Source organism: Salvelinus sp. IW2-2015, linkage group LG23 (genome assembly GCF_002910315.2).
Source record: "Salvelinus sp. IW2-2015 linkage group LG23, ASM291031v2, whole genome shotgun sequence".
In the NCBI taxonomy this organism is placed as follows: Eukaryota; Metazoa; Chordata; class Actinopteri; order Salmoniformes; family Salmonidae; genus Salvelinus; species Salvelinus sp. IW2-2015.
Genome location: NC_036863.1, coordinates 42736487 through 42763006, shown reverse-complemented (window position 1 = coordinate 42763006; position 26520 = coordinate 42736487). Strand labels below are relative to the sequence as shown.

General features: G+C 41.8%; 1 protein-coding gene and 1 long non-coding RNA gene across 2 annotated transcripts in view; one reads left to right on the top strand and one right to left on the bottom strand.

The window, feature by feature from the left end:
• Positions 1–1015: 1015 nt before the first annotated feature.
• The window catches only part of LOC111951091 (macrophage colony-stimulating factor 1 receptor 1-like), a 34263-nt gene continuing 8758 nt past the window's right edge, over positions 1016–26520 (bottom strand). Inside the window, exons 2-21 of the mRNA XM_023969092.2 lie at positions 12081–12347; positions 11719–11997; positions 11479–11615; positions 11174–11342; positions 10697–10907; positions 10432–10547; positions 10179–10290; positions 9853–10010; positions 9522–9649; positions 9304–9430; positions 9111–9218; positions 8837–8947; positions 8541–8721; positions 7409–7488; positions 2925–3034; positions 2700–2822; positions 2484–2595; positions 2277–2376; positions 2077–2182; positions 1016–1635 (exon numbers count right to left, since the gene is read on the bottom strand). Of these exons, the coding sequence (XP_023824860.2) occupies positions 1486–1635; positions 2077–2182; positions 2277–2376; positions 2484–2595; positions 2700–2822; positions 2925–3034; positions 7409–7488; positions 8541–8721; positions 8837–8947; positions 9111–9218; positions 9304–9430; positions 9522–9649; positions 9853–10010; positions 10179–10290; positions 10432–10547; positions 10697–10907; positions 11174–11342; positions 11479–11615; positions 11719–11997; positions 12081–12347 (2885 nt within the window). The 3' untranslated portion in view covers positions 1016–1485. The remainder of the gene's footprint in view (positions 1636–2076; positions 2183–2276; positions 2377–2483; positions 2596–2699; positions 2823–2924; positions 3035–7408; positions 7489–8540; positions 8722–8836; positions 8948–9110; positions 9219–9303; positions 9431–9521; positions 9650–9852; positions 10011–10178; positions 10291–10431; positions 10548–10696; positions 10908–11173; positions 11343–11478; positions 11616–11718; positions 11998–12080; positions 12348–26520) is intronic.
• LOC139022865 (uncharacterized) lies at positions 15517–15728 on the top strand. The gene is made up of 2 exons (XR_011473921.1): positions 15517–15588; positions 15656–15728. It is a non-coding gene; the product is annotated as an uncharacterized lncRNA (long non-coding RNA).

Genomic DNA, 26520 nt, shown 5'->3' with positions numbered 1-26520 from the left:
GTGGGAACCACACGTGTGGAGATCATCCATTCACCTTTAGTGGTTGGAAATCAAAAATCAGAAATTTAGACTCATCAGACCAAAGGACAGATTTCCACCAGTCTAATGTCCATTGCTCGTGTTTCTTGGCCCAAGCAACCCTCTTCTTCTTATTGGTGTCCTTTAGTAGTGGTTTATTTGCAGCAATTCGACCATGAAAGCCTGATTCACGCAGTCTCCTCTGTTATTTGGGCTGCAATCTGAGGTTCAGTTAACTCTAATGAATTTATATTCTGCAGCAGAGGTAACTCTGAGTCTTCCTTTCCTGTGGCAGTCCTCATGAGAGCCAGTTTCATCATAGCGCTTGATGGTGTTTGCGACTGCACTTGAAGAACCTTTGAAAGTTCTTGAAGTTTTCCGCACAATAACTGATTGGCTCAAAAGCATTAAGAAAGAAAGAAATTCCACAAATGAACTTTTAACAAGGCACACCTGTTAATTGAAATTMATTCCAGGTCACTACCTTGTGAAGCTGGTGTTGAGAGTGCCAAGAGTCACGGTACGTTTCAGTTGAATGTAAAGCATTTCTTACTCTGAAGGCAAGACAAAAAACAGAAATCATTTGGTTACATTGAAGTTCACACACTTCCGATTTTCAAACACTCAAGAGAAACTTTCAAAAGAGACTATGTTGCTACTATACACTATAATAGTAAAACGTTTCTGCATTAACTATGTCTTTTTGTGCTGCTTAGGCATGCTGAAACGTTGATCTCAGTTCAGTAAAATTGGTGTTGAGAGTTTTGGAAACATAAAGCTGCATATGTAACTGGCTTTCTTTTCCAATAGGCATTCATCGAGTTTATCAAGCCGGTTAGATCAGTTAGTAAAGTATCTCATAAATGTTAAAGGTACATTATCTAGAAATCGCTCAGCCATTTCCTGGTTGCTAACATTCTAATAGTATGCCTAATTTCAGTTTATGACAAAACAAGGAAGTATAGTGTTGTGAATCATTGTACCGTCTAAACCGCTGTGAAATAACAACAAATATTGTATTTTCAGCTGTTTGAATCTTGTGTACAAAATAGAAAGTGAAAGATGCAAAAACGAAACTTGTGCACGGAAAAGCATAGAAATAGTGCACAGAACRGATCTACTGCTTCTTAGACTTGCTTTCACTGCGAATGACAGATCTATAACTCACATTTCTATGTGAATTTGGTGGGGTCACCCAAAAACKTACATATTGCAGCTTTAAAGATAATTACATTTATATTACCTAATTAGGAGCTTTTGGTCATTTGATCAATGATCAAGGCATAACATGATCAAGGCATAAAAGCTTAGTTCCCGATGTTGCTTACTGGCAGCTACTGTATGGCATGTTCTGTACAATGAGAATCAAGACATTTGGATAAACTGGTGTGTGTCCACCCATCTCTTGCCTGTGATTGACACATGTTAATGTGAATGTATAGTCATTGATGATGGCTTGATGTGCTCTCAGCAGAACTGGTAGTTGTTCTTTTTCATCAGGGGATGCTCCTCTCTCTCCTGGTGCAGTGTCTGATCACAATCCTCATTCATCTTAGCTGGGTCCCCCTGCTCTCCTGCCTCCTGCTGTGGAGTCGTATCCTGCACATTCCTGTAGGTCTGGCAGAAGTCAGGATACTTAGTATCACATTAAAAGTCTTGATGTCCCCCRAACCATTTTACCCACCAAATGATATTCATCCTCATACTGTAAATACATTTTAGAAGTACAGTAGATCTAGCTGTAGGGAATGATTATAAGTTAGTGGAATGCTAAGAGAGAGACTAAACTTAAATATTTTCTACAGTGAAAGGGGGGATACCTAGTCAGTTGTACAACTGAATGGCTTCAACTGAAATGTGTCTTCCGCAGTTGAATCAGAGAGGTGTGTGGGGCTGCCTTAATCGCTGACATTCACGGCGCCCGGGGAACAGTTGGTTAACTGCCTTGCTCAGGGGCAGAACGACAGCTTTTTACCTTGTCAGCTCGGGGATTCAATCCAGCAACCTTTCGGTTACTGGCCCAACCACTAGGCAGTGTGTCACTTAAGTCCATCTTACATGGTCTGGCTGGTCAGGCAGTAGCTTTTGGATAAGTTGGCCGATGGTACTGAAGGTTGGACGCTCTGTTGGGTCCAGGTTCCAGCACAGCTTCATGATGGTGTATCTGAGGAGAACAATCAGTTTCAGATAGTGCAGCAGGCTGTCAAGTAATGTCATATCTCTTCGCTGATATACCCATCTTGAAGTATAATACTCACATTTCTGGAGGGGAAAAGTCCGGCTGAGACATGTAGCATCCATCTTTGATCATCTTGTAGAACCGGGTGTCCACCACAACATTAGGGTATGGGCTCTTACCTAGAAATAACAACCAAACATTTATTTCAGATATTTCATTTGGACACAAACTTTGATTAATTCAACATAAGACCGTATTTTTGTCATCACATGCCAGTSTGACTCACCCAGAGAGAAGATCTCCCACAGCAGTATCCCATAGGACCAGACGTCACTCTGCACTGTGTACACACATTCAAAGATGCTCTCAGGGGCCATCCATTTCACTGGCAGACGGGCCTGGGAATACAATAGTTTTAGAGATCATCATATCATAGTTCGYAATCATTCAAGGATCGGAGCCTCTAAAACTAAAGTGATTTCTTGATATGTTATTTACTCACATTTCCTTTCACCACATAGTTGGAGTCATTCTCGATGTCTCTGGCGAGGCCAAAGTCGCAGATCTTAGCCACACGGCCATCGGTCAAGAGGACGTTCCTAGCCGCCACGTCCCTGTGAATGCACTGCACGGAGACAACATAGGCGTCATTCATATGCACGTGTGTGCATCTGCATGTTACACTACATGAGTTATGATATTAATTACATTGGTTTTGTTCTATTACATTTTTGGATGCCAGGAAGTCCATTCCCTGAGCCACCTGAGAGGAGAACCTCAACAAGTCTTCTATGTCCAGCGACCAGGTGCCTGTCTCTGGATCCTCACATAGGGAACCTATCAGGAAGAGAGAGAGAGAGTATATGAGACCTAGGGTTGCAAAGGGAGGGTATATTTCAGGTAACCTTTGAAGTTTACCAGTAAACTACTGACATTTTGGAAACAGTCAAGGTTTTTTTATGGAATTTTCATAACATATAAAAGGTATAGAATAATCAAATATAATTGTAATATAACAAATGGAATCACAAAGCTGTAAAACATTATCCTAAATATAACCCATCAACTAAGTGAATACCATTGGTGTTTAATACGAGAGTTTCAGCATGAAATATCCTTTATATATTGCACACACTTCTGTTTATTTTACAATGCCAATAGGTCTTTGTTGTAAATGTTTTGGTGACAAATTGGTATCAGTTGTGAAAAATGTAAATCATTGAAAGCGTTGCATAGTTATTTGCAAATCGAGACCTTGGGAGTATAAGGATCTATCTGACATTTTGGTCAAAAATGGGTTGTTCACATAAAGCTTTTTCTTTAGGTGGTCCTTCACATGTGAGATGTCAGATTTGTGGAAAAAGTCAATTTACAATGAACAAAAAAAGTTATATCTGTGCCAACACCTTTGAACTTGGTTCTATAAGGTTCTAGCTGCAATCCAATCACACAATGCTGGGTTGTAAATAGAACATAAATTGTATGTAAGGTGATGTACTTATTGAGTCATGAAAGAAGAAGACAAAACAGGTCTGAGATCTGGGACTTGAAAAATACTAATTATCTCCAACCACACATTTTGGAGATAGAACCTTCATTTTGCAGAAGTCCTTCATTATTCGTATCATAAGTTCTGGTCTGCTTTTGCAAGTACTTAGATTTTTTTCACCACTTTTTCAGAAGAATGGTCTTTGTGGTAAAAATAAATAAATGCAGCGGCCTTACAGCTTGTTTAAGGCCCATTGGAGAGGCATCGCTATTTTGTTGACTTGTTCTACAGCAATATGAAAACCTCCAYGGAAGGGGTATTTCACTAAAATAAAAAATGTACTACAGTTTATTGATAACTAGCAAATAGTTTACTGATTTCGGGTGTCAGAGACCAGATTAATATATCACCCAGAACTAAACTTTAGCAATGTTGCTAGTTTTCCATAGGATATAGAGTATTTGTCAATTTAGTGATCTATCGCTTCAACAAATGTGTGATGAACATTAATAAATACAGTGCCTTCGGAAAGTATTCAGACCCCTCGACTTTTTCCACATTTTGTTACATTACAGCTTTTTTCTAAAATGGATTAAATAAAACAACTCCGTCGGTCTACACACAATACCCCATAATGACAAAGCGAAAACAGTTTTTTTAGGTTTGCAAATGTACTAAAAATAAAAAAACAGATACCTTATTTACATAAGTATTCAGACCCTTTGCTATGAGATTCGAAATTGAGCCCAGGTGCATCCTGTTTCCATTGATCAGCCTTGAGATGTTTCTACAACTTGATTGGAGTCCACCTGTGGTAAATTCAATTGATTGGACATGATTTGGAAAGGCACACACCTGTCTATATAAAGGTCCCACAGTTGACAGTGCATGTCAGAGTAAAAACCAAGCAATGAGGTCGAAGAAATAGTCCGTAGAGCTCCGAGACAAGATTGTGTCGAGGTACAGATCTGGGAAAGGGTTACTAAAAAATGTCTGCAGCATTGAAGGTCCCCAAGAACACAGTGGMTTCCATCATTCTTAAATGGAAGAAGTTTAGAACCACCGAGACTCTTCCTAGAGCTGGCTGTCCGGCCAAACTGAGTAATCGGGAGAAGGGCGTTTGTCAGGGAAGTGACCAAGAACCCAATACTCACTCCGATAGAGCTCTAGAATTCCTCTGGGAAGATGGGAGAACCTTYCAGAAGGACAACCATCTCTGCAGCACTCCACCAATCAGGCCTTTATGATAGAGTGGCCAGGCGGAAGCCACTCCTCAGTAAAAGGCACACGACAGCCCACTTGGAGTTTGCCAAAAGACACCTAAAGACTCAGACCATGAGAAACAAGATTCTCTGGTCTGATGAAACCAAGATTGAACTCTTTGGCCTGAATGCCAAGCATTACGTCTGGAGGAAATCTAGCACCATCCCTACGGTGAAGCATGGTGGTGGCAGAATCATGATGTGGGAATGTTTTTCAGCGGCAGGGACTGGGAGACTAGTCAGGATCGAGGCAAAGATGAACGGAGAAAAGTACACAGAGATCCTTGATAAAAACCTACTCCTTCCAACAGGACAACGACACTAAGCACACAGCCAAGACAACGCAGGAGTGGCTTCAGGACAAGTCTCTGAATGTTCTTGAGTGGCCCAGCCAGAGCCCTGACTTGAACCCGATCAAACATCTCTAGAGAGACCTTAAAATAATTGTGCAGCAACGCTCCCCATCCAACCTGACAGAGCTTGAGAGGATCTGCAGACAAGAATAGGAGAAACTCCCCAAATACAAGTGTGCCAAGCTTGTAGCGTCATACCCCAAAAGACTCGAGGCTGTAATCGCTGCCAAGGGTGCTTCAACAAAGCACTAAAGGGTCTGAATACTTATGTAAATGTAATATTTACGTTTTTGTTACTATAAATTAGCACACCATTTTTTTATTATGGGGTATTGTTTGTAGATTGATGAGGAAAAAACACAATTTAATCAAATTTAGAATAAGGYTGTAACCTAACAAAATGTGGAACAAGTCAAGGGGTCTGAATACTTTCCGAAGGCACTGTATATTTCATGTGATTAGAAAGACGTAAGGGTATTATCTTTGTTTGTTCATTAAATGTCTGTAATGTTCTATTGTGAAAGAGAAAAAAAAGAAACCCGCACACTGCTCTTGATAGTATCACTGCTCTTTAATAAGTTTGCGTATCGGCCTCAAGGCTTTCGTCAGAGCTTTTGTGAGTTAAATTTTTTTTTTAGCACCGTTATGTAGACATAGCCCCACCCACATTCGTTCCACGCATCGAATGGGGTTGGAGTCGAGGGAAAACAAGTAAGCGCTACCAAATATAACAATCTGCATTTCATAAATATTCTATTAAAGTGTGTACATAAAACGTATTAAACGCGTCTGTAAAACCACAATGAGGACATCGACCTACCAAGCAAGTTTTCATAAATCATTGGGTACAGCACAAGCAAAACGTCAGAGCAATCTGAAATGGGGGCATTCATTTATGTTCACATTTACAACATAACACRCATAGATGTTTCATCATTAAGACCTTTAGGAAATAATGTCAGGAGGGTGAAAATCCMRAAACATTCTCATTTGCTGAGAGTATTATTTATATCACCTCCCCTGTCTGACATCTTAACTTTCTCTATGCCTCAAAATAATCTAAARGTGGAAATGWCATGWTTTAGGTCATTAAAATGTACTGCGACTGGATGATCCGGGTGGTTTCTCCTGATTTAATTTTTACGTTCAGTAATTCTTTGTTTGAGAGAACGAGAGTTTTTACCGACGTAACAGCCCACATGGACATTTAATAATGTAGATAACATGGGTGGTGTAGTACGTAATAATGTCATTTATTTGGAACCGTTTTCCTGTATGTGGGTGGCAGAAATATTCGCACTTCATCATATTGTTGCACTGTGCGCAACCTCTGCATTTATAGCTACCATTCGGGAGAGGGCGTAAAAGAGCCTGGCTGATTTTCTTTTGTGGCTGGCAGTTGGCATAATATCGCGTAAATTGCGACCTTTCCTGTGACAATAAGCGGTGGATTCTTAAATTCAGCTGGCAAAACTGGGTCCGATKATTAAACATGCCTGTGTTTCTTGACAACATCTCCCACCTTTTGTTATGTTCTATTGAAATTGAAAGAATTGTAACATTCTGTGTCAAATTGGGTTCAGCCATATGGTTCTATCTGAGATTGCACCCCCCCCCAGGAAGACTGTTTTACAAACGTCTCAGTATTTTGATACTCTGCACTTTAGGTACTTAAAGGTGAAGACCTGAATTGGTTATGAAAGAAGAATTCACTACAAAACAGTTCTGAGATCTGGGTTGTAAACATGTTGATGCTCAATTTCTCAGAACTATGCTTCRTGCAGATAGAACCTTATAGTCCCAACAATAAAATGTMATTGTTGATTAGATGCTTTTTAACATTTTTTTTCTTGAACCATATAGTCTATCAACTACAAACTCATGGACAATATGGACAGATATAAAGATTAAGAAAAAATATATTTTATATGATTACATRTTTAAAAGTTAGTCAAGTATAAATTAACAMATTTGCAWTAGATTACCTGTTAATTACAAAATGTACTGAAAATGCTGGTAACTTTTGTAAATGACCAGTAGTGTATACTGCTGTTCCACTCCACAAACCTCTCTATGTTACTGTGATGAGTAAAAGGATGCTAATTACCCATAGGACAGTGTTTGGGTCTCTGCGCTGGATGCATGTCCAGGTAGTTGTGTGAGCTGGAGCAGGAGATCCCACTGTCACTGCAGACACATAGAGGACTGAGAGTTTTGTTCTGTTGTACGGCAGAATTACAGAACAGAAGAACCCACTGAGATGTAGCGATGGGAAGTTTGGCTCTTTTTACTGACTCTGATCTTTTTGACTCGTTCAGACAAAATAATTCCTATTTCGACTCATTTTCGTTCATTTGAGTCAGCTATGCTGTGAGGGTGATTAGCACAATCGTTTGTGAACCGCAGCCCCCCCCAAACAATTCACTCCCGAATTGAATTTTGTTGAGGAGAGGGTGTGTATGTTTTGGTTCTACAAACCTGTGTCCATTATATTATKATTGTAGTCATTCTTGCACCATGCGATCTATCATGAGTTCTAAACATGTATTTTTTAAWTCTCTATGCTCATGATCTATTTTCCTGCGTRCATGATGACAGGCAGTTGGTGGTGGAGGAGTGTGTACCAATCCTGCCGTAGGACTCATTGCGGCCAGCACTAGCAGGTCAAACGACTAAAATGAACGAGTCATGACTCTCGGGTCAGTAAAAAGAGTCGTTCAAAAAGAACGAATCGTTTGCGTACTGCACATCACTACGGAGATGATGTGGTGATGTGTAGAAGAAGAGTATGCATGTGCTGATGATGTTTGCYGTGATGGAGTGCTAAGCTTGCGGAGTAAACGTACCTTTTAATGATACCCATTGTGTCCTCATGTTACTGAGCCTACTACATGACAAGGTTACACTACGGTCTACACTGTGCATATAGGCATTATAATGTGTGGTTTCAATGAAAGCATAAAGACCTTGACACGTGTGAAGAGGCATGCATGTCTTGTTAGAATGTGGATTGTGATACGGCACTGCAGAGAGCAATGAATACAATTGGAGCACATGAGGTCACTGGCGAGTGGAATACACATTACATAAACCATTTGTGGAGACTGAAACTTTGTCTCACATCTGTTTCTCATTCTGGTGTGCTTTCACTTAAACAGGAACAATGTCTCTGCTGGGAGACTGGAAAAAGAAGAGTGAGTTGAGACTAGAGAGGYGTGTTCGTGATCAGTACAGCCTACCTCCTTACACGGGACTCCTGTGCACATGTGTTCTTGTAGTGATCACTGTTCTCTGGAACCCGTGGAACCTCTGGAGTCCCTGGTCCGCTCGGGATAGAGTACAGGAGCAGCTTGGCCTTGCCATGCAAGAAGTTCAGCAGGTCGCCATAGCTGCAGTACTCMGTGATCATCAGCATTGGGCCTGTGTGTGGTCGAACACAATAAATGGGATGATCGATTTGGTTAACAACGACACTCGCCAAGTCATGTTGACCTTGTTGTATGGAAATACAAGTACAGAAAAGAGTTTGTCGCACCTCCTTGAGTACACGCCCCTAACAGGTTAACAATGTTGTCATGAGATCCCAGGTGACTGAGGATCTTCAGTTCTGACATCAGAGCTTCTCTCTCTTCTGAGTGGGCGCTTGCTGAGGAGGAGAAGTCATTTTGTACTGAGGTAGTGCTTCTTCTACGATCGGTACAAGTATCCAATAACAGTTAACCGTTGTACAATAACTTTAACTTCCTTTTGTAAAGTAAATGCAACGCTGCAGGAAAGATTTTACACGCAGTATGAGGAGGCTAACTCACGCTTGAGCATCTTTACTGCCACGCGCGTGGTCATGTTGTCATCGGTCCCCAGACCGTAGGCAGTGGCCTCCACTACTTTCCCAAAAGCMCCTGCTCCCAGAATCTGGCCTGGAACACACAGTATTCAGTCAGTCATTACTGTTTAGTGTACTAGTCTCTGTTTCTACCCCCCAAAAACTGCAATAAAACATACCAAGCCTCAGCTTATCACGAGGGAACTCCCACTTCTTGTTATACGGAAGTTGTGTAGGGTCAATAAAGGTGTAGTTATTCCCATCATTGGCCTCGATGATCTTCCACCGGACTTCATATTTGGGTTTCTGTGAGAGAAAACATATGTTGTGTAATGGTCTRACTGCGCATGTCTTTGGGCATTGATTGCCAGTGAATGGGCCAGTAAATGCAACTTACCTGCTTGTATTTGTACAGGACAATGACAAGCAGAAGGAAGAGAAGGGCTGCTGTGCTGGTGGCTCCAATGAAAGTGGGTGTGAACAGCTTGGGCGTGACAAATGTTGATGTACTCGCAGCAGGGCCACCTAAGACATAACAAACAGCAAACACATTTGATGCCCTTGAAGTCAGCTCATGACATTATTCAGTACTGAAAATGGATATTAGAAATAAGACTACCTGTAGCTGTTTTTATACTAGTCATAATGTGACAGAACCAGCGCCATGTGAGAATCTCACACAACTTTTCTTTGTACAGTATATTGTATATCTGCAAAGGTTGTCTTACGCAATACGAAGATGTCCCGCTCTTTACCAACCAGGTTAAAGGTCACACACTCCACCGTGACCTCCGTACTTGAGGGACTGAGGGTCAGCTCACTCTGCACCTCCATGGTGCTGGTGAGAAGAGGCTGCAACTCCACGGTGTCATTGTCACCATCACACCTGACAACAGAGGAACATCGGGATGAGCACAGAACAGTGGAACAGCTCTCTCTGCATCTTGTGCCTTGGAAAGATCTTGTTCTATTGCAGTCCAGTTAGAGAACCGACAATCAATCAATCAAATGTATTTTATAAAGCCCTTTTTACATCAGCAGTTTTTACACCTACGTGTTTTGTATTCCTGGGCACTGGTACCAGAGGATTGTGGGAGCTGGGTATCCAGAGGTGGTGCAGGTCAGGGTGGTAACATTCTTCAGTCTGACCATGGCACTGGGTTTCTCTACTCAAGTCAGAGAGGACAAACAGCATCACGCTTTTTAAGTCAGCGTCACATTCTCAGATCGGGTCACAATTGCGGTCCATATTTTCCTGCCCGTTTGAATGTTGATGTGACCGATCACGTTGGAGTGAGATCACTTACGGTAGACTTGGACGTTGAAGGTGATGGAGCCATTGAGGCATGCGCTCCTAGTGTGGAGGGTGTACTGGCCTCTCTCCTCAGACCTCACTCTCTGTAGCAGCAAGCTGCTCTCGTACCTACAGGGTGACCGTATCAGTCGGTTTCAAATAACAGCAGTTTCAATAAATAGATCCTGTATTTGCTCAGCATCTTTATAAATGATGCAATACAAACATTCAGAATCAGACAACTCATGTCCAGTGAAACTAGAGGGGAAAACAATGACCTGTTATTGTATCGGACGGCCCATGTGTCGTCATGAGTGGAGATGTTGTGATTGTGAGACATGGGGATGTCCCACCACTGCTCCTTGATTTGGGGATACGCCTCGATCTGAATGTTTATCTCAAGGTTTTCTCCTTCGTTCACTTCAACTAAGGAGCCATTTAAGTAGAGATCTGGTGACAGGCGGGGTATGAGCCTAATGTAAGGCTTATCTGACGAGGCGAGAGGGAAAACAGAGAGAGACCGTTATTGTGACCACGAACTTGAACGAAACTGAAAATTGAGATTGTCACACCCCAATTTCCTTCGAGGATGCTGAGCTGAGTTTGACTTTTAAAACAGGTTTCCGTATTTGGTGTTTGTGGAAATCAACACTAGCCTCGTACTACCATCCTGATCTTGCAGGCTTACGTAACTACTGCATGTTTCTGTGGAGTGAAACATATTAGACGCTAGATCAACACTCCCTAATGCTCACCTACAACCTGCAGGTAGGTGGTGGAGCTGTTGAACCCAGCCTCATTCATGGCTGTACAGGTGAAGTTTCCTGTGTGAGACATGGCCACAGCTGGGATAGTCACACTACTGGTGATGTGCACTTGATTACTCTGGTCCTCTTGTATCATTTTATGTGAAAAGTCCAATGCCTGTAAAAACAACACCAACATATCAGTTCAGATCTTCAGAAATATACTGTATCATACAAGTTAAAAGCACACGTAGGTAGGGAAAACATCTATGATTTAATGACAGGAATTGAAAATAGGCTACTGTTTAACTGACTTTGAGGGAGGAGTGTTTCCACGTCACGTTGTAGAAGTGGTTAGGGTTGCTGGTGATGCAGGGGATCAGGAGCTGCTCTCCGACAATACGAACATACCCATCTACCTCAATTAGCACAGATGGGGGCAAACGCAACCCTGGAACAGACGTAGAGAAGTGTTTAGATGTGTTGAAATGCTTTGGGGCTAATAACCTCAATGTCCAACCAACACAAATGCACAGAATTCAACTTCATCTCACTTTGAATGACGAAGATGGGGACAACTTTGGAGACTCTCGTGACCCCATCGATCTTTGCACTGCAGACGTAGTCTGCGCTGTGGCTGGTCAGAAGATGTCGGATGAGGATTCCTCTCTTTGGGTTGACAGTGTAGTTCATGTCGGGSGGTGTAGGGTCTCCGTTGGCCATACGGACGGATAGGTCGGTGGCTATGGGGTTTGTCAGCTGACAGAGGAGAACATCACTGCCCTCCTTCACATCTCCCAGGGTTCGAGGGGTCACCAAGATGTTATGGGGATCTATAAGGAACATAACAGGCGATATATTGGTGCATGTGAGTCTTCAGGTTGAGCACTGAATATGACAATACTTACACACTTACCTTTCACATAGATGTGGACCTCTGAGCTGAGGTCTGGTTGGTTCTCATACATGCACTTGTATGTGCCAGTGTAGTCTACTGTAAGGCGCCTGGTGGTAATCACACTCCCCAATCTAGTATTCCTCATGAGTTTGAATGCTGTGGTAGACCAGGTAACTGTGCTGTAGCCCTCACAGGTCAAGGTGAAAGATGAGGTACCAACAGGGATAGTCCACTCAGCCTCCCTCAGCACCACCGAGTTCAGCTTGATCACTGGAGGGCTCTGCTCTGTCAACAAACCAAAGACAGAACCGGGCATAAATAACACACATAATCAAATCTAGCAATCTCGTGTTTCATGGAATGCAGACATAGTCTACAGCAGCTATTCCCAAACTGGGGTACGTGCAATGCCGTCCGGGGTACGCCAAATAAAAATGGGATTCACATTTTCAAACAGTACATTTCTGTTTTCCAACGGGGCTATACTTTTGGGTGAGGTTTTTTTCTCGCCTGAGTAGCCTCATTTCACTGTGTCCATAGTGTCCAGCGAAATAACAACACAATGTCAAATACAGGTATAGCCTAGTCAAATAATTAACATCCAATCACATTAACCGTTACTCTCTCGTGGGAAACTTCACTCTTGCGCAGACATTTAGAAACGAAACATGACAATTTGAAAAATAAGCCACAGAGTTTTTTGAGCGAGAATAAAGACGACTTTTGAGTTGTAAGACGTATAAAAGTAACAGATACCATTAATAAGAAGGGACTAGAAGCGTCTTATATGGTGAGCTACCGAGTGGCTAGGACAGGCAAGCCCCATACTATTGTGGAGGACTTAATTCTTCCTGCTGCCGCGAATATGGCTGGGACACTGCTGGGGGAAAAGGCCAAAAAACTATACAGACAATGTCTTCATCAAACAACACTGTTTCACAACGCATCAGTGACATGAAAGGAGATGTTTTGTAACAATTACTGCTTCACATACAAGCCAGTGAATTATATGCATTACAGCTGGATGAGCCAACAGATGTGTCGGGCCTGGCACAGCTCCTGATATATGTCCGTTACGTTAATGGGGGGCGGCAGGTAGCCTAGTGGTTAGAGCGTTGGGCCAGTAACCGAAAGGTTGCTGGATTGAATCCCCGAGCTGACAAGGTAAAAATCTGTCATTCTGGCCCTGAGCAAGGCAGTTAACCCACWGTTCCCCGGGCACCGAAGACGTGGATGTCAATTATGGCAGCCCCCCGCACCTCTCTGATTCAGAGGGGTTGGGTTAAATGCCCAAGAAACCCTTCTGKAAACCAGGACAATATGAGAGGATATTTTTAAAGTACTGGACAGCTTTATGACATCAAATGGACTTTGGTGGTCAAGATGTGTTGGTATCTGTACTGATGGTGCAAAAGCAATGACAGGGAGACATAGTGGAGTGGTAACGCGTGTGTAAGCAGTTGCTCCCGACGCCACTTGGGTACACTGCAGCATCCACCGAGAGGCTCTTGTTGCCAAGGGAATGCCTGACGGCTTGAAAGACGTTTTGGACAACACAGTGAAAATGGTTAACTTTGTTAAAGCAAGRCCCCTGRCCTCTCGTGTATTTTCTGCATTATGCAATGATATGGGCAGCGACCATGTAACGCTTCTACAACATACAGAAGTGCGCTGGTTATCAAGGGGCAAAGTATTGACACGTTTTTTTTTAAATTGAGAGACAAGCTTAAAGTTTTCTTTACTGACCATTTTCACTTGTCTGACCGCTTGCATGATTACGAGTTTCTCACACGACTGGCCTGTCTGGGTGATGTTTTTTCTCACCTGAATGATCTGAATCTTGGATTACAGGGACACTCCCCAACTATATTCAATGTGCGGGACAAAATTGAGGCTATGGTTAAGAAGTTGGAGCTCTTTTCTGTCTGTGTTAACAAAGACAAYACACAGGTCTTTCCATCATTGTATGATTTTTTTGTGTGCAAATGAACTCAAGCTTATGGACAATGTCAAATGTGATATAGCGAAGCACCTGAGTGAGCTGGGCACGCAATTACGCAGGTACTTTCCCGAAATGGACGACACAAACAACTGGATTCGTTATCCCTTTCATGCCCTRCCTCCAGTCCACTTACCGATATCTGAACAAGAGAGCCTCATCGAAATTGCAACAAGCGGTTTTAATCTAATTGAATTTAATCAGATGCCACTGCCAGATTTCTGGATAGGGCTGCGCTCAGAGTATCCTGCCTTGGCAAATCGCACTGTTTTAGACACTGACGATGCCCTTAGCAACCACATACCTATGTGAGAGTGGATTCTTGGCCCTCACGACCATGAAAACTAAATACAGGCACAGACTGTGTGTAAAATGATTTAAGACTGAGACTCTCCATTACAGCCCAACATTGCAGAGTTATGTTCTCATTAACCTTTGGTGAGTTATTCACAATTTTTGATGAACAAAGAAGGTTTTATATGTAAGATGGCTAAACAAAGAGCAAAATTATTGATTATTATTATTATATTATTATTTGTGCCCTTGTTCTATAAGAGCTCTTTGTCACTTCCCACGAGCCAGGTTGTGACAAAAACTCACTCATTCTTATGTATAATAAATGTATTGTATAGTGTGTGTGTGTGTGGCAGGATTACAACGATGGCAAAAAACAACATTTGAGAGTGAACTGACCCTGGTTCTAGAGGGGGTACGCAGCTGGAGGTTGAGTGTTTGAAGGGGTACGGGACTATAAAAAGTTTGGGAACCAATGGTCTACAGTAATGATATACTTCACATTTGAATTATCACATTTGTAACTGCAATAGCTACAGTACAGTGCATTCGGAAAGTATTCAGACCCCTTGACTTTTTCCAAATTTTGTTACGTTAATAATTTCCCTTATCTATCTACACACAATACCCCATAATGACGAAGCAAAAACAGGTTTTTAGACATTTTTGCAAATGTATTAAAAAAACAAAARAAAMWGAAATACCTTATTTATAAAAGTATTCAGACCCTTTGCTTTGAGACTCGACTTTGAGCTCAGGTGCATCCTGTTTCCATTGATCATCCTTGAGATGGTACATTTGATTGATTGGACAGAATTTGGAAAGGGACACACCTGTCTATATAAGGTCCCACGGTTGACAGTGCATGTCAGAGCAAAAACCAAGCCATGAGGTCAAAGGAATTGTCCGTAGAGCTCWGAGACAGGATTGTGTCGAGGCACAGATCTGSGGAAGGGTACCAAAACATGTCTGCAGCATTSMAGGTCCCCAAGAACACAGTGGCCTCCATCATTCTTAAATGGAATATGTTTGTAACCACCRAGACTTTCAGCTTTAATTTGAGGGTATTTACATCCAAATCAGGTGAACGGTGTGGCAATTACAGCACTTTTTATATGTGGTCACCCCCTTTTTAAGGGACCAAAAGTAATTGGACAWTTCGCTCCTCAGCTGTTCCATGGCCAGGTGTGTGTTATTCCCTCATTAGTTAATTTACAAGTAAGCAGATAAAAGGTCAAGAGTTGATTTCAAGTGTGGCATTTGCATTTGGAATCTGTTGCTGTTAACAATCAATATGAAGTCCAAAGAGCTGTCACTGCCAGTGAAGCAAGCCATCATTAGGCTGAAAAATCTAAACAAACCTGTCAGAGAGATAGGTAAAACATTAGGTGTGGCYAAATCAACTATTTGGTACATTCTTAAAGAGAAAGAACACACTGGTGAGCTTAGGAACACCAAAAGGCCTGGAAGACCACGGAAAACAACTGTGGTGGGTGACAGAAGAATTCGTTCCCTGGTGAAGAAAAAAACCCTTCACAACAGTTGGCCAGATCAAGAACACCCTCCGGGTTGGAGGCGTATCTGTGTCAAATTCAACATTCAAGAGAAGACTTCACTAGAGGAAATASAGAGGGTTTACCACAAGATGCAAATCATTGTTAAGCCTCAAAAACAGAAAGACCAGATTAGAAAGACCAGATGCCAAAAAACATATTTAAAAAAAGCCTATACAGTTCTGGAACAACATCCTATGGACAGATGAGACAAAGATCAACTTGTACCAGAATGATGGGAAGAGAAGAGTATGGAGAAGGGAAGGTACTGCTCATGATCCGAAGCATACCACCACATCTGTGAAGCATGGAGGAGGTAGTGGTATGGCGTGGGCATGTATGGCTGCCAATGGAACGGTTCTCTTGTATTTAGCAGGGTGAATTCTGAAGTGTTAAGGGCTATATTATCTGCTCAGATTCAGCCAAATGCTTCAGATCTCATTGGACGGCGCTTCACAGTGCAGATGGACGATGACCCGAAGCATACTGCGAATGCAACCCAATACTTTTTTAAGGCAAAAAAGTGGAATGTTCTGCAATGGCCAAGTCAATCACCTGACCAGAATCCAATTGAGCATGCATTTCACTTGCTGAAGGCAAAACTGAAGGSAAAACGCCCCAAGTACAAGCAGGAACTGAAGACAGCTGCAGTAAAGRCCTGGCAGAGCATCACCAGGGAAGAAACCCAGGATCTGGTGATGTCTATGGGTTCCAGACTTCAGGCAGTCATYGACTGCAAAGGATTTGCAACCAAGTATTAAAACTCACAATTTAATTTATGATTATGTTAGTTTGTCCAATTACAGTTGAAGTCGGAAGTTTACATACACTTAGGTTGGAGTCATTAAAACTAGTTTTTCAACCACTACACAAGTCATTTTTCCAACAATTGTTTACAGACAGATTATTTCACTAATAATTCACTGTATCACAAATCCAGTGGGTCAGAAGTTTACATACACTAAGTTGACTGTGCCTTTTAATACCTTTTTCTCAATATAGGGGGTGCTGTTTCAAGTAGCATTTAATCGTCTCCAAATTAAACTGCTCATACTCGCAATTCTTGCTCGTACATATAGATATTAATATATTATATTGAGAAATCAATCTCTAGTTTCTAAATCCTTTGATTATGTCTTGATGGTGTAAGTAGAACTCTTTCTAGCAGCGAAACTCAGATGACAGGACATGCGAAGCTCTGGAAAAATAAGTTCTGATTCTCGGAGTCCGTTGATAAACTCTGTGTGTGCCCTATGGTCTGACATGACTGCATCCGGCCTTCCCTGGATGTCAGTAACGACATGAGAAGTGGAATGGTGTCTCTACGTGTTTTGGTCAGAGTTTATAAAAGGGAACTGGAGTGTAGTGAACCTTCCTTTTGAGACGCTCGCCAGGACGCTAAGGGAGGACATCAGAATCGCTATGCTTCAAAAGCTTCGTTATTATAGATTAAAGATCTATCCGTACTGTGATTTAGTTCTGATATAGGTGTTAGAAAATCAATAACGAAGTTCTTATTGAACACGATTTATATCAGTTTATAAGCGAGTAATTGCTTATTTCTCTGAATTTTCCTGTATTGCGTTTGACGGATTTGGGCATTGTGTGTGCCGTGAAGCTATCGTTAGCCTGCTAGTTCTGAAGTTGAGTGAGGTGTTTTACAACAAAGCAACGATACTGTTGGACAAAGGACACATTTGCCCAAGATACTGATGGGAAGCTGTCTCAACAAGTAGAGTTTATTTATGATTTAAGTTCCGTATTTATGTTGGATAAAATTTAACGCAGTTGGTCGTCCATTTTTGGCGTGCACTATGGCTGTAATCACTATGTATGTCTGTAACGTTAATTTTTAAAATCTAAATACTGGTTGCAATTAATACCAAATGCATCTTTCATTAGCTGTCCACGCTGTATTTTTTTTTAGTCAATCTAATCGAATAAATAATCGTAATCATAGGTGTTTCCAAGATGGCGCGGCCCGAATGCATGCCATGTTTTGACAGATTACATTCATAACCAAATGATTTTTTGATGCTAAATAGCACATTTTCGAACAACTCTATATGCATTGTGTAATATGAATGTTACCAGGACTGTCATCATCTGAAGAATTCTGAGAAGGTTGTGAAAAAATTAAAATTTTTTGGTGCCGATAACGTTATCGCCCCTTTGCCTTGATTTATGCTGGGGTGATGTTAGCTCATGTGGGGTATGCTAATAAAACGATATATTGTGTTTTCGCTGTAAAACACTTAGAAAATCTGAAATATTGTCTGGATGACACAGATCTGTGTCTTCGATTGCTGTAGGCTGTGTATTTTTCAGAAATGTTTTTTAGGATGAGTATTTTGGTAATTGACGTCTGGTCTCTGTAATTATTCCGGCTGCTTCCAAGCTATTTCAGATTGCAGCTTGCAATGTACAACTGTGATTTATACCTGAAAAATGCACATTTTTCTGTAAAAAAACATTTCCTATACAATAAATATGTTATCAGACTGCATCTTATGAAGTTGTTTCTTGGTTAGTGGCTATATATATCTTTATTTAGTCGAATTAGTGATAGCTACTGATGCAGGAAAAAATGGTGATAAAAAAGTTGTGTCTTTTGCTAACGTGGTTAGCTAATAGATTTACATATTGTTGTCTTCCCTGAAAAACATTTTAAAAATCAGAAATGATGCTGGGATTCACAAGATCTTATCTTTCATCTGGTGTCTTGGACTTGGTGATTTAATGATATTTAGATGCTTGTATTTTTACTTGTGACGCATGGCGCTAGGCCTATGCTCGTCAGCTTTTTGTACTGTGGGGGGGTGCTCTCGGATCCGGGATGGGTACACGTAAAAGTTTTAAACAGCTTGGAAAATTCCAGAAAATGATGTCATGGCTTAGAAGCTTCTGATAGGCTAAGTGACATCTTTGAGTCAATTGGAGGTGTACCTGTGGATGTATTTCAAGGCCTACCTTCAAACTCGGTGCCTCTTTGCTTGACATCATGGGAAAATCTCAAGAAATCAGCCAAGACCTCGGAAAAAGAATTGTAGACCTCCACAAGTCTGGTTCATCCTTGGGAGCAATTTCCAAATGCCTGAAGGTACCACGTTCATCTTCACAACAATACTACGCAAGCATAAACACAATGGGACTATGCAGCCGTCATACCGCTCAGGAAAGAGACGCGTTCTGTCTCCTAGAGATGAACGTACTTTTGGTGTGAAAAGTGCTTATCAGTTCCCAGAACAACAGCAAAGGCCAGATGCTGGAGGAAACCGGTACAAAAGTATCTATATCCACAGTAAACGAGTCCTATATCGACATAACCTGAAAAGCCGCTCAGCAAGGAGAAGCACTGCTCCAAAACCGCCTAAAAAAAGCCTTAAAGTTTAAATGTATTTGGCTACGGTGTGTGTAAACTTCTGACTTCAACTGTACATTGGTGCAACGATTGTGCTTTTTTTTTTTTGCGAATACACTTTTGTTATAAATGTATATAAATGGTTGTAATTCCTACACGGTTCATACAATAATTTTGGCAAAACACTTAAATTAGAGATGAAAGTCTACACTTAAAGCACATGTTGATTCTTTCCTTTCAAATCCATTGTTGTGGCGTACAGAGCCAAAACGATGCAAATTGTGTCACTGTCCAAATACTTTGGACCTGACTGTATATGTATTTAATGGTTAAGGTCTATCTAGCCGCTCTTTCGTCCTGTCATATAGGCTTTTGACAATAACACGGTGGKATAACACCCCTTTTTATGTTGTTTCATTAAGTCCAGTTTCCAAGCCTTGAGCCGCGTCTTGGGATCTGTCTATTGTGCTTGAGGGTTTTTCACAGCAGCCTTTTGAGCCTCTGGAAAGCCTTGTGAGAGTTATTTCTTCTTCAAGACCGCTTTACTGCTAGCCTTTATGGCCATAAAGCGAGTGAGTGAGCTGCATGCACTTTTAGTTCACCGTTCATGCCTACAGTTTGCCACGGGGTTTTACAAGGTTTCCTTGTTGCCTAACCCTGCCTTTATGCCTAAGGTCAGTGACAATTAGAATTGTTTCGCCTTGGCGCTTGTGGCTTTCTACCTCCCTTCCCTTCAGTTTTACGGAAGATGAGTGTCTGTACCGTTTGTTTTCCAGTACGTGCATTGCACATATTCTTGATAGAACAAGAGCATTGCGCAAGAGGAGTCAACTCTTTGTGTCCGGGGCCCTGCAAGGGGAGGCCCCTCTCTTGTCAACGGTTATCACATTGGATTGTGGAAGCTATTATATTGGCCTATAATAGCAAGCAGTTACAGCCTCCGAAAGGTTTGAGGGATTGTTGGGCACCGTTCAAGAGTATCTCCTTAAAGGAGATTTGCAATGTGGCTTGTCGGGCATCATCTCCTCATACTTTTGTGAGGTTCTACTGGCTAGACGCGCCACTGCGCCTTCTTTGGCACATACCGTCCTGTGTCAGGGCCTCTGAGGGTTGGCGTGGAGACTACCTGGCTTCGGAAGAGCATGTTTGTCATWCGGATTTGGCCATATCCCACATGTGAGATATTGAAAGAGATATTATGAGATTCAGGTGAATCCCGAGAGTAACCTTGACTTATATTCACATTATACAGAGCCTCACTTTTCCACATATTATGTGTAGCCCAAACGGTTCAGACGCTACAGACAGAAGTTGGCAGATCGGCTGTAGCGACTTCAGACGAGTCCAAGACGCTTGTGGGGATCGTAGAGAAAATACAGAGAACATGGTGTTCATGAAGTCTCACATTTCCATAGAGGGTCATAATAGTTTGAACACCAAACCGTTCGGCGCTACAAACGATTTTGGGAGAAAACCAATTTCCGTGATGTTTCACGCGTCTGACAAACACCGCTCTAGCTCTGTCACCTTTCACTGCAGATGCGGAAGTGCAACATGGCTGATGCGGTGTATTGAGACGCATCCAACGCAAAAACAGATGTCTCTAGCTTAAACTGACGGATTTTGATAGGTTATGTTTTTATTATGCTAATTCCATTTCTGGGGGGGGGGGGCACGGACATCGACTCAAGGTTAACAATTAGGTGATGAACCAATCACAGTCTGATACTCAAATAATGTGAATATAAGTCAAGGTTACTCTCGGGATTCACCTGAATCTCATAATATCTCTTTCAATATCTCACATGTGGGATATGGCCAAATCCGATGACAAACATGCTCTTCCGAAGCCAGGTAGTCTCCACGCCAACCCTCAGAGGCCCTGACACAGGACGGTATGTGCCAAAGAAGGCGCAGTGGCGCGTCTAGCCAGTAGAACCTCACAAAAGTATGAGGAGATGATGCCCGACAAGCCACATTGCAAATCTCCTTTAAGGAGATACTCTTGAACGGTGCCAAACAATCCCTCAAACCTTTCGGAGGCTGTAACTGCTTGCTATTATAGGCCAATATAATAGCTTCCACAATCCAATGTGATAACCGTTGACAAGAGAGGGCCTCCCCTTGCAGGGCCCCGGACACAAAGAGTTGACTCCTCTTGCGCAATGCTTTGTTCTATCAAGAATATGTGCAATGCACGTACTGGAAAACAAACGGTACAGACACTCATCTTCCGTAAAACTGAAGGGAAGGGAGGTAGAAAGCCACAAGCGCCAAGGCGAAACAATTCTAATTGTCACTGACCTTAGGCATAAAGGCAGGGTTAGGCAACAAGGAAACCTTGTAAAACCCGTGGCAAACTGTAGGCATGAACGGTGAACTAAAAGTGCATGCAGCTCACCACATCGCTTTATGGCCATAAGGGCTAGCAGTAAAGCGGTCTTGAAGAAGAAAATACTCTCAACGCTTTCCAGAGGCTCAAAGGTGCTTGTGAAAAACCCTCAAGCACAATAGACAGATCCCAAGACGCGGCTCAAGGCTTGGAAACTGGACTTAATGAAACAACATAAAAAGGGTGTTATCCACCGTGTTATTGTCAAAAGCCTATATGACAGGACGAAAGAGCGGCTAGATAGACCTTAACCATTAAATACATATACAGTCAGGTCCAAAGTATTTGGACAGTGACACAATTTGCATCGTTTTGGCTCTGTACGCCACAACAATGGATTTGAAAGGAAAGAATCAACATGTGCTTTAAGTGTAGACTTTCATCTCTAATTTAAGTGTTTTGCCAAAATTATTGTATGAACCGTGTAGGAATTACAACCATTTAATACATTTATAAAAAAGTGTATTCGCAAAAAAAAAAAGCACAATCGTTGCACCAATGTACAGTTGAAAGTCAGAAGTTTACACACACCGTAGCCAAATACATTTAAACTCAGTTTCACAATTCCTGACATTTAAAACCTAGTAAAAAAAATCCCTGGTTCTTAGTCAGTTAGGATCACCACTTTATTTTAAAGAATGTGAAATGTCAGAATAATAGTAGAGAGAATTATTTCTTTCAGATTTTCTTTCTTTCATCAATTCCAGTGGGTCAGAAGTTTACATACACTCAATTAGTATTTGGAGCATTGCCTTTCATTTGTTTACTTGGGTCAAACGTTTCAGGTAGCCTCCACAAGCTTCTCACAATAAGTTGTGTGAATTTGGCCCATTCCTCCTGACAGAGCTGTTGTAGACTGTTAGTCAGGTTGTAGGCCTCCTTGCTCGCACACAGCTTTTTTCAGTTCTGCCCACACATTTTCTATAGGATTGAGATAGGGCTTTGGTGATGGCCACTCCAATACCTTTGACTTTGTTGTCCTTAAGCCATTTTTGCCACAACTTTGGAAGTATGCTTGGGATCATTGTCCCATTTGGAAGATCCATTTGCGAACAAGCTTTAACTTCCTGACTGATGTCTTGAGATGTTGCTTTCAAATATATCCACAGAATTTTCCTCCTCATGAGCCATCTATTGTGTGAAGTGCACCAGTCCTCCTGCAGCAAAGCACCCCCACAACATAATGCTGCCACCCCCATGCTTCACGGTTGGGATGGTGTTCTTCAGCTTGCAACCCTCCCCCTTTTTCTCTCAAACAATAACGATGGTCATTAGTGGCCAAGAACAGTTATAATTTGTTTCATCAGACCAAGAGAATCTTTGTCCCCATGTGCAGTTGCAAACTGTCGTCTGGCTTTTTGTAATGGCGGTTTTTGGAGCAGTGGCTTTCTTCCTTGCTGAGCGGCTTTTCAGGTTATGTCGATATAGGACTCGTTTTAAACTTGGTGATAAGAATACTTTCTGGTACGTTCCTCCAGCATCTGGTCCTTTGCTGTTGTTCTGGGACTGATAAAGCACTTTTCAACCCAAAAAGTACGTTTCATCTCTAGAGGAACTGAAATCTCGTGCTCTTCCCTGAGCGGTATACGGCTGCAATAGTTCCCAGTTGTGGTTTTAATGCTTGCGTAGTTATTTGTTGTGAAGTAACGGTGTACCCATCAGGATGGAAATGCTGCTCGTCCCAAGAATGAACCAGAGCTTGTGAGGTCTTAACAATTCTTTTTCGAGGTCTTGGCTGAATTTCTTGGGAGGATTTTCCCATGATGTCAAAGCAAAAAAGGCACGCGAGTTTTGAAGGTAGTGGCATTGAAATGCATCCACACGGTAACACCTCCAATTGACTCAAATGAATGTCACTGGTAGCCGTATCAGACAGCTTCTAAAATGCAATGACATCATTTTCTGGAATTTTGCCAAGCTGTTTTAAAAGTGGCACAGTCAACTTAGTGATATTGTAAACTTTCTGACCCACTGGATTTGTTGATACAGTGAATTAAATTAGTGAAATTAATCTGTCTAGTAAACAATTGTTGAAATAAAAATGAACTTGTGTAGTGGTTGAAGAAAACTAGTTTATGACTTCCGAACCTAGTGTATGTAAACTTCCGACTTAACTGTAATTGGGAGCAAACGCTAGAGATGACTCATAAGAAAGTTGTTGAGTTTTAAGTACTTGGTTGCAATCCTTGCTGAGATTCGATGACTGGCCTGAGAGTTCTGGACCCATAGACAGTCACCTAAGAATCCTGGGTTTCTTCCTGGTGATGCCTCTGCCAGGTCTTTACTAGCAGTTTCTGTCTTCAGTTCCTGCTTGGTACTTGGGGCTTTTGCTTCAGTTTTTGGGCCTTCAGCAAGTGAAATGCATGCTCCAATGTTGGATTCTGGTCAGGTGATTGACTTGGCCATTGCAGAACATTCACCACTTTTTTGCCTTAAAAAAGTATGTGAGGTTGCATTCGCATAAATGCTCTTCTGGGTCATCGTCCATCTGCAACTTGGGTTTTTTGAGATTGTGCTGTCCGTCAGATGAGATGCTGAAGCAATTTGGCGAATCTGAGCGATAATATAGCCCTTAAACTTCAGAATTCTACCTGCTAAAATACACAGGGAACCCGTTCATGGCAAGCCCATACATGCCCACTTGAATGTGCCAGATACATTCCACTTACCTCGCTTCAAGACTTCACAGATGTAGGGTAATGCTTGATCATGACGCTACATTCCTCTTTCTCAGTTACTCTTCGTCTTCCCATCATTCTGGTACAGCAGACACGCTCTCGCTCTCTCTCGCTCACTCATCTCGCTCACACTCAGGCACTCGTATGTTCCCAGAAACTGTATATGGCTTTTTTTAAGATATGTTGTTTTGCATCCATGGTTCTTTCTCTAATCTGGTAGTCTTCTGTTTTTTGGAGGGCGTTATACATGATTTGCAATCTTGTGGTAAACCTCTCTGATTATCCAATCTAGTGCAGTCCTCTCGTTGAATGTTGAAATTTGAACACAGAGAGATTACGTCTCGCAACCCGGAGGGGTGTTCTTGGATCGTGGCAAGATCTTTGTGAATGGGTTTTTTACTTTCACCAGTGGTTAAAGAAAAGTTCTTCTTTGTTCACCGCTGAACCAGCAGTCTGTTCCGGTGGTATTTCCAGGGACCTTTTGGTGTTTTCCTGGTAGCTCACCAGTGTGTTCTTTCTCCTTTCACAGAAATTACCAAAGTAGTTATAGATTGGGCCGGGACCTAAAGTTTACACCTATTCTCACTGACTAGGTTTGTTCAGATTTTTCAGGGCCTAATGTACGTGCTTGCCTTCACTGGCAGTCGACAGCTCTTTGGGACTGTCATAATTGATTGCTTTAACAGCAATCAAGATTGACACACTGAATATCAACTCTTGATCTTTTAATCTGCTGTACTTGTAAATTGATGGAGACTAATTGAGGGAATAAACACAGCACCTGGCCATGGAACAGCTGAGGAGGCGAAATGTTCCCAATTACTTTGTGTCCGTCTTTAGAAAGGGGGGTTGACCAAACATATATGATAGAAAGTGCTGTTAAATTGCCCTACACCGTTTCTACTGGTGGGTGTCTGTGATTTGGATGTAAGGTACCCTCAAATTAAAAGCTGTGAAGTCTTGGTGGTTACAAACCATATTCATTTAAGATGGAGTGGGAGGCCACTGTGTTCCTTGGGGACCCTTCAGATGCTGCAAGACTATTGGTTTTTTGTGTACCCTTTTATCCCGCAGATCTGTGCCTCGACACAATCCTGTCCCTCTAGAGCTCTACGGACAATTCCTGTGTTGACCGTCGAGAATGGCTTGGTTTTTTGCGTCGTGACCAATGCACCTGTCAAGAGCCTTGTGTGGTGACCTTTATTTAAGTAAAGACAGGTGTGTACTCCTATTCTCAAAATTCCTGTGAATCAATCAACATGGTATGCATCGTCAAGGAAGTGATCAATGGAAAACAGGATGCCCTGAGCTCAAAGTCGACTGTCTCAAGAGCAACAGGGTTGAATACTGTTTATAAATAGTGTATTTCTGTTTTTTTGTGTTGTTTTGTGTTGTGTATACATATATGGCGAAAAATGTCGTAAATACCCTGTTTTTGATATGTGCTCGGCTCATTATTGGTGGTACTGTGTGTAGATTAGAGAGCAGGGAAATTATTTGGAAACGTAGTGTAACAAATTTGGAAAACGTAAGGGGTCTGAATACTTTCCGATGCACTGTACTGTAGTTTGCAGTTACAAATGTGATAATTCAAATGTGGAATGTATAATTTTCATTACTGGTAGACCTAATGTTCCCCGAAATTTTATATGTTCCCGTACCCTTCGAAAACACTCAACCGTTGCCAGCCTGCGTACGCCTCTCGTAGAACCAGGGTCAAGTTCCAGCTTCTCAAATGTTTGTTTTTTTGTCATCGTGTAAAATCCTGCCACAAAACGACATGTCTAAGATTCAACTACATTATTATAAATAAAGATCATGAGTGACGTTTTTGTCACAACCTGGCTTCCGTGGGAAAGTGAAAAGTAGCTTCCTAGTATAATGACAGGCAACAAATAATAAAACAAGTAATAGATAATCAATAATCTCTTTGCTCTCTTGTGTTGAGCCTCGATCGTGGTGGCGCTCATACCGATATAAAGGACCTGTGTTCTGTTTTGCTAGTTTCATGTCATGCAATAAAATTAGTGAAAATTTAAAGTTCCGACCGACATAGCTGTGATAATGAGTTATACATAACTCTGCAATGTTTGGGACTGTAATGGAGGAGTTCTCAATGTCGGTTAAATTCATTTCTGTCAATGCATCGACGCGAGTCGGTGATGGCTTCGTATTTAGTTT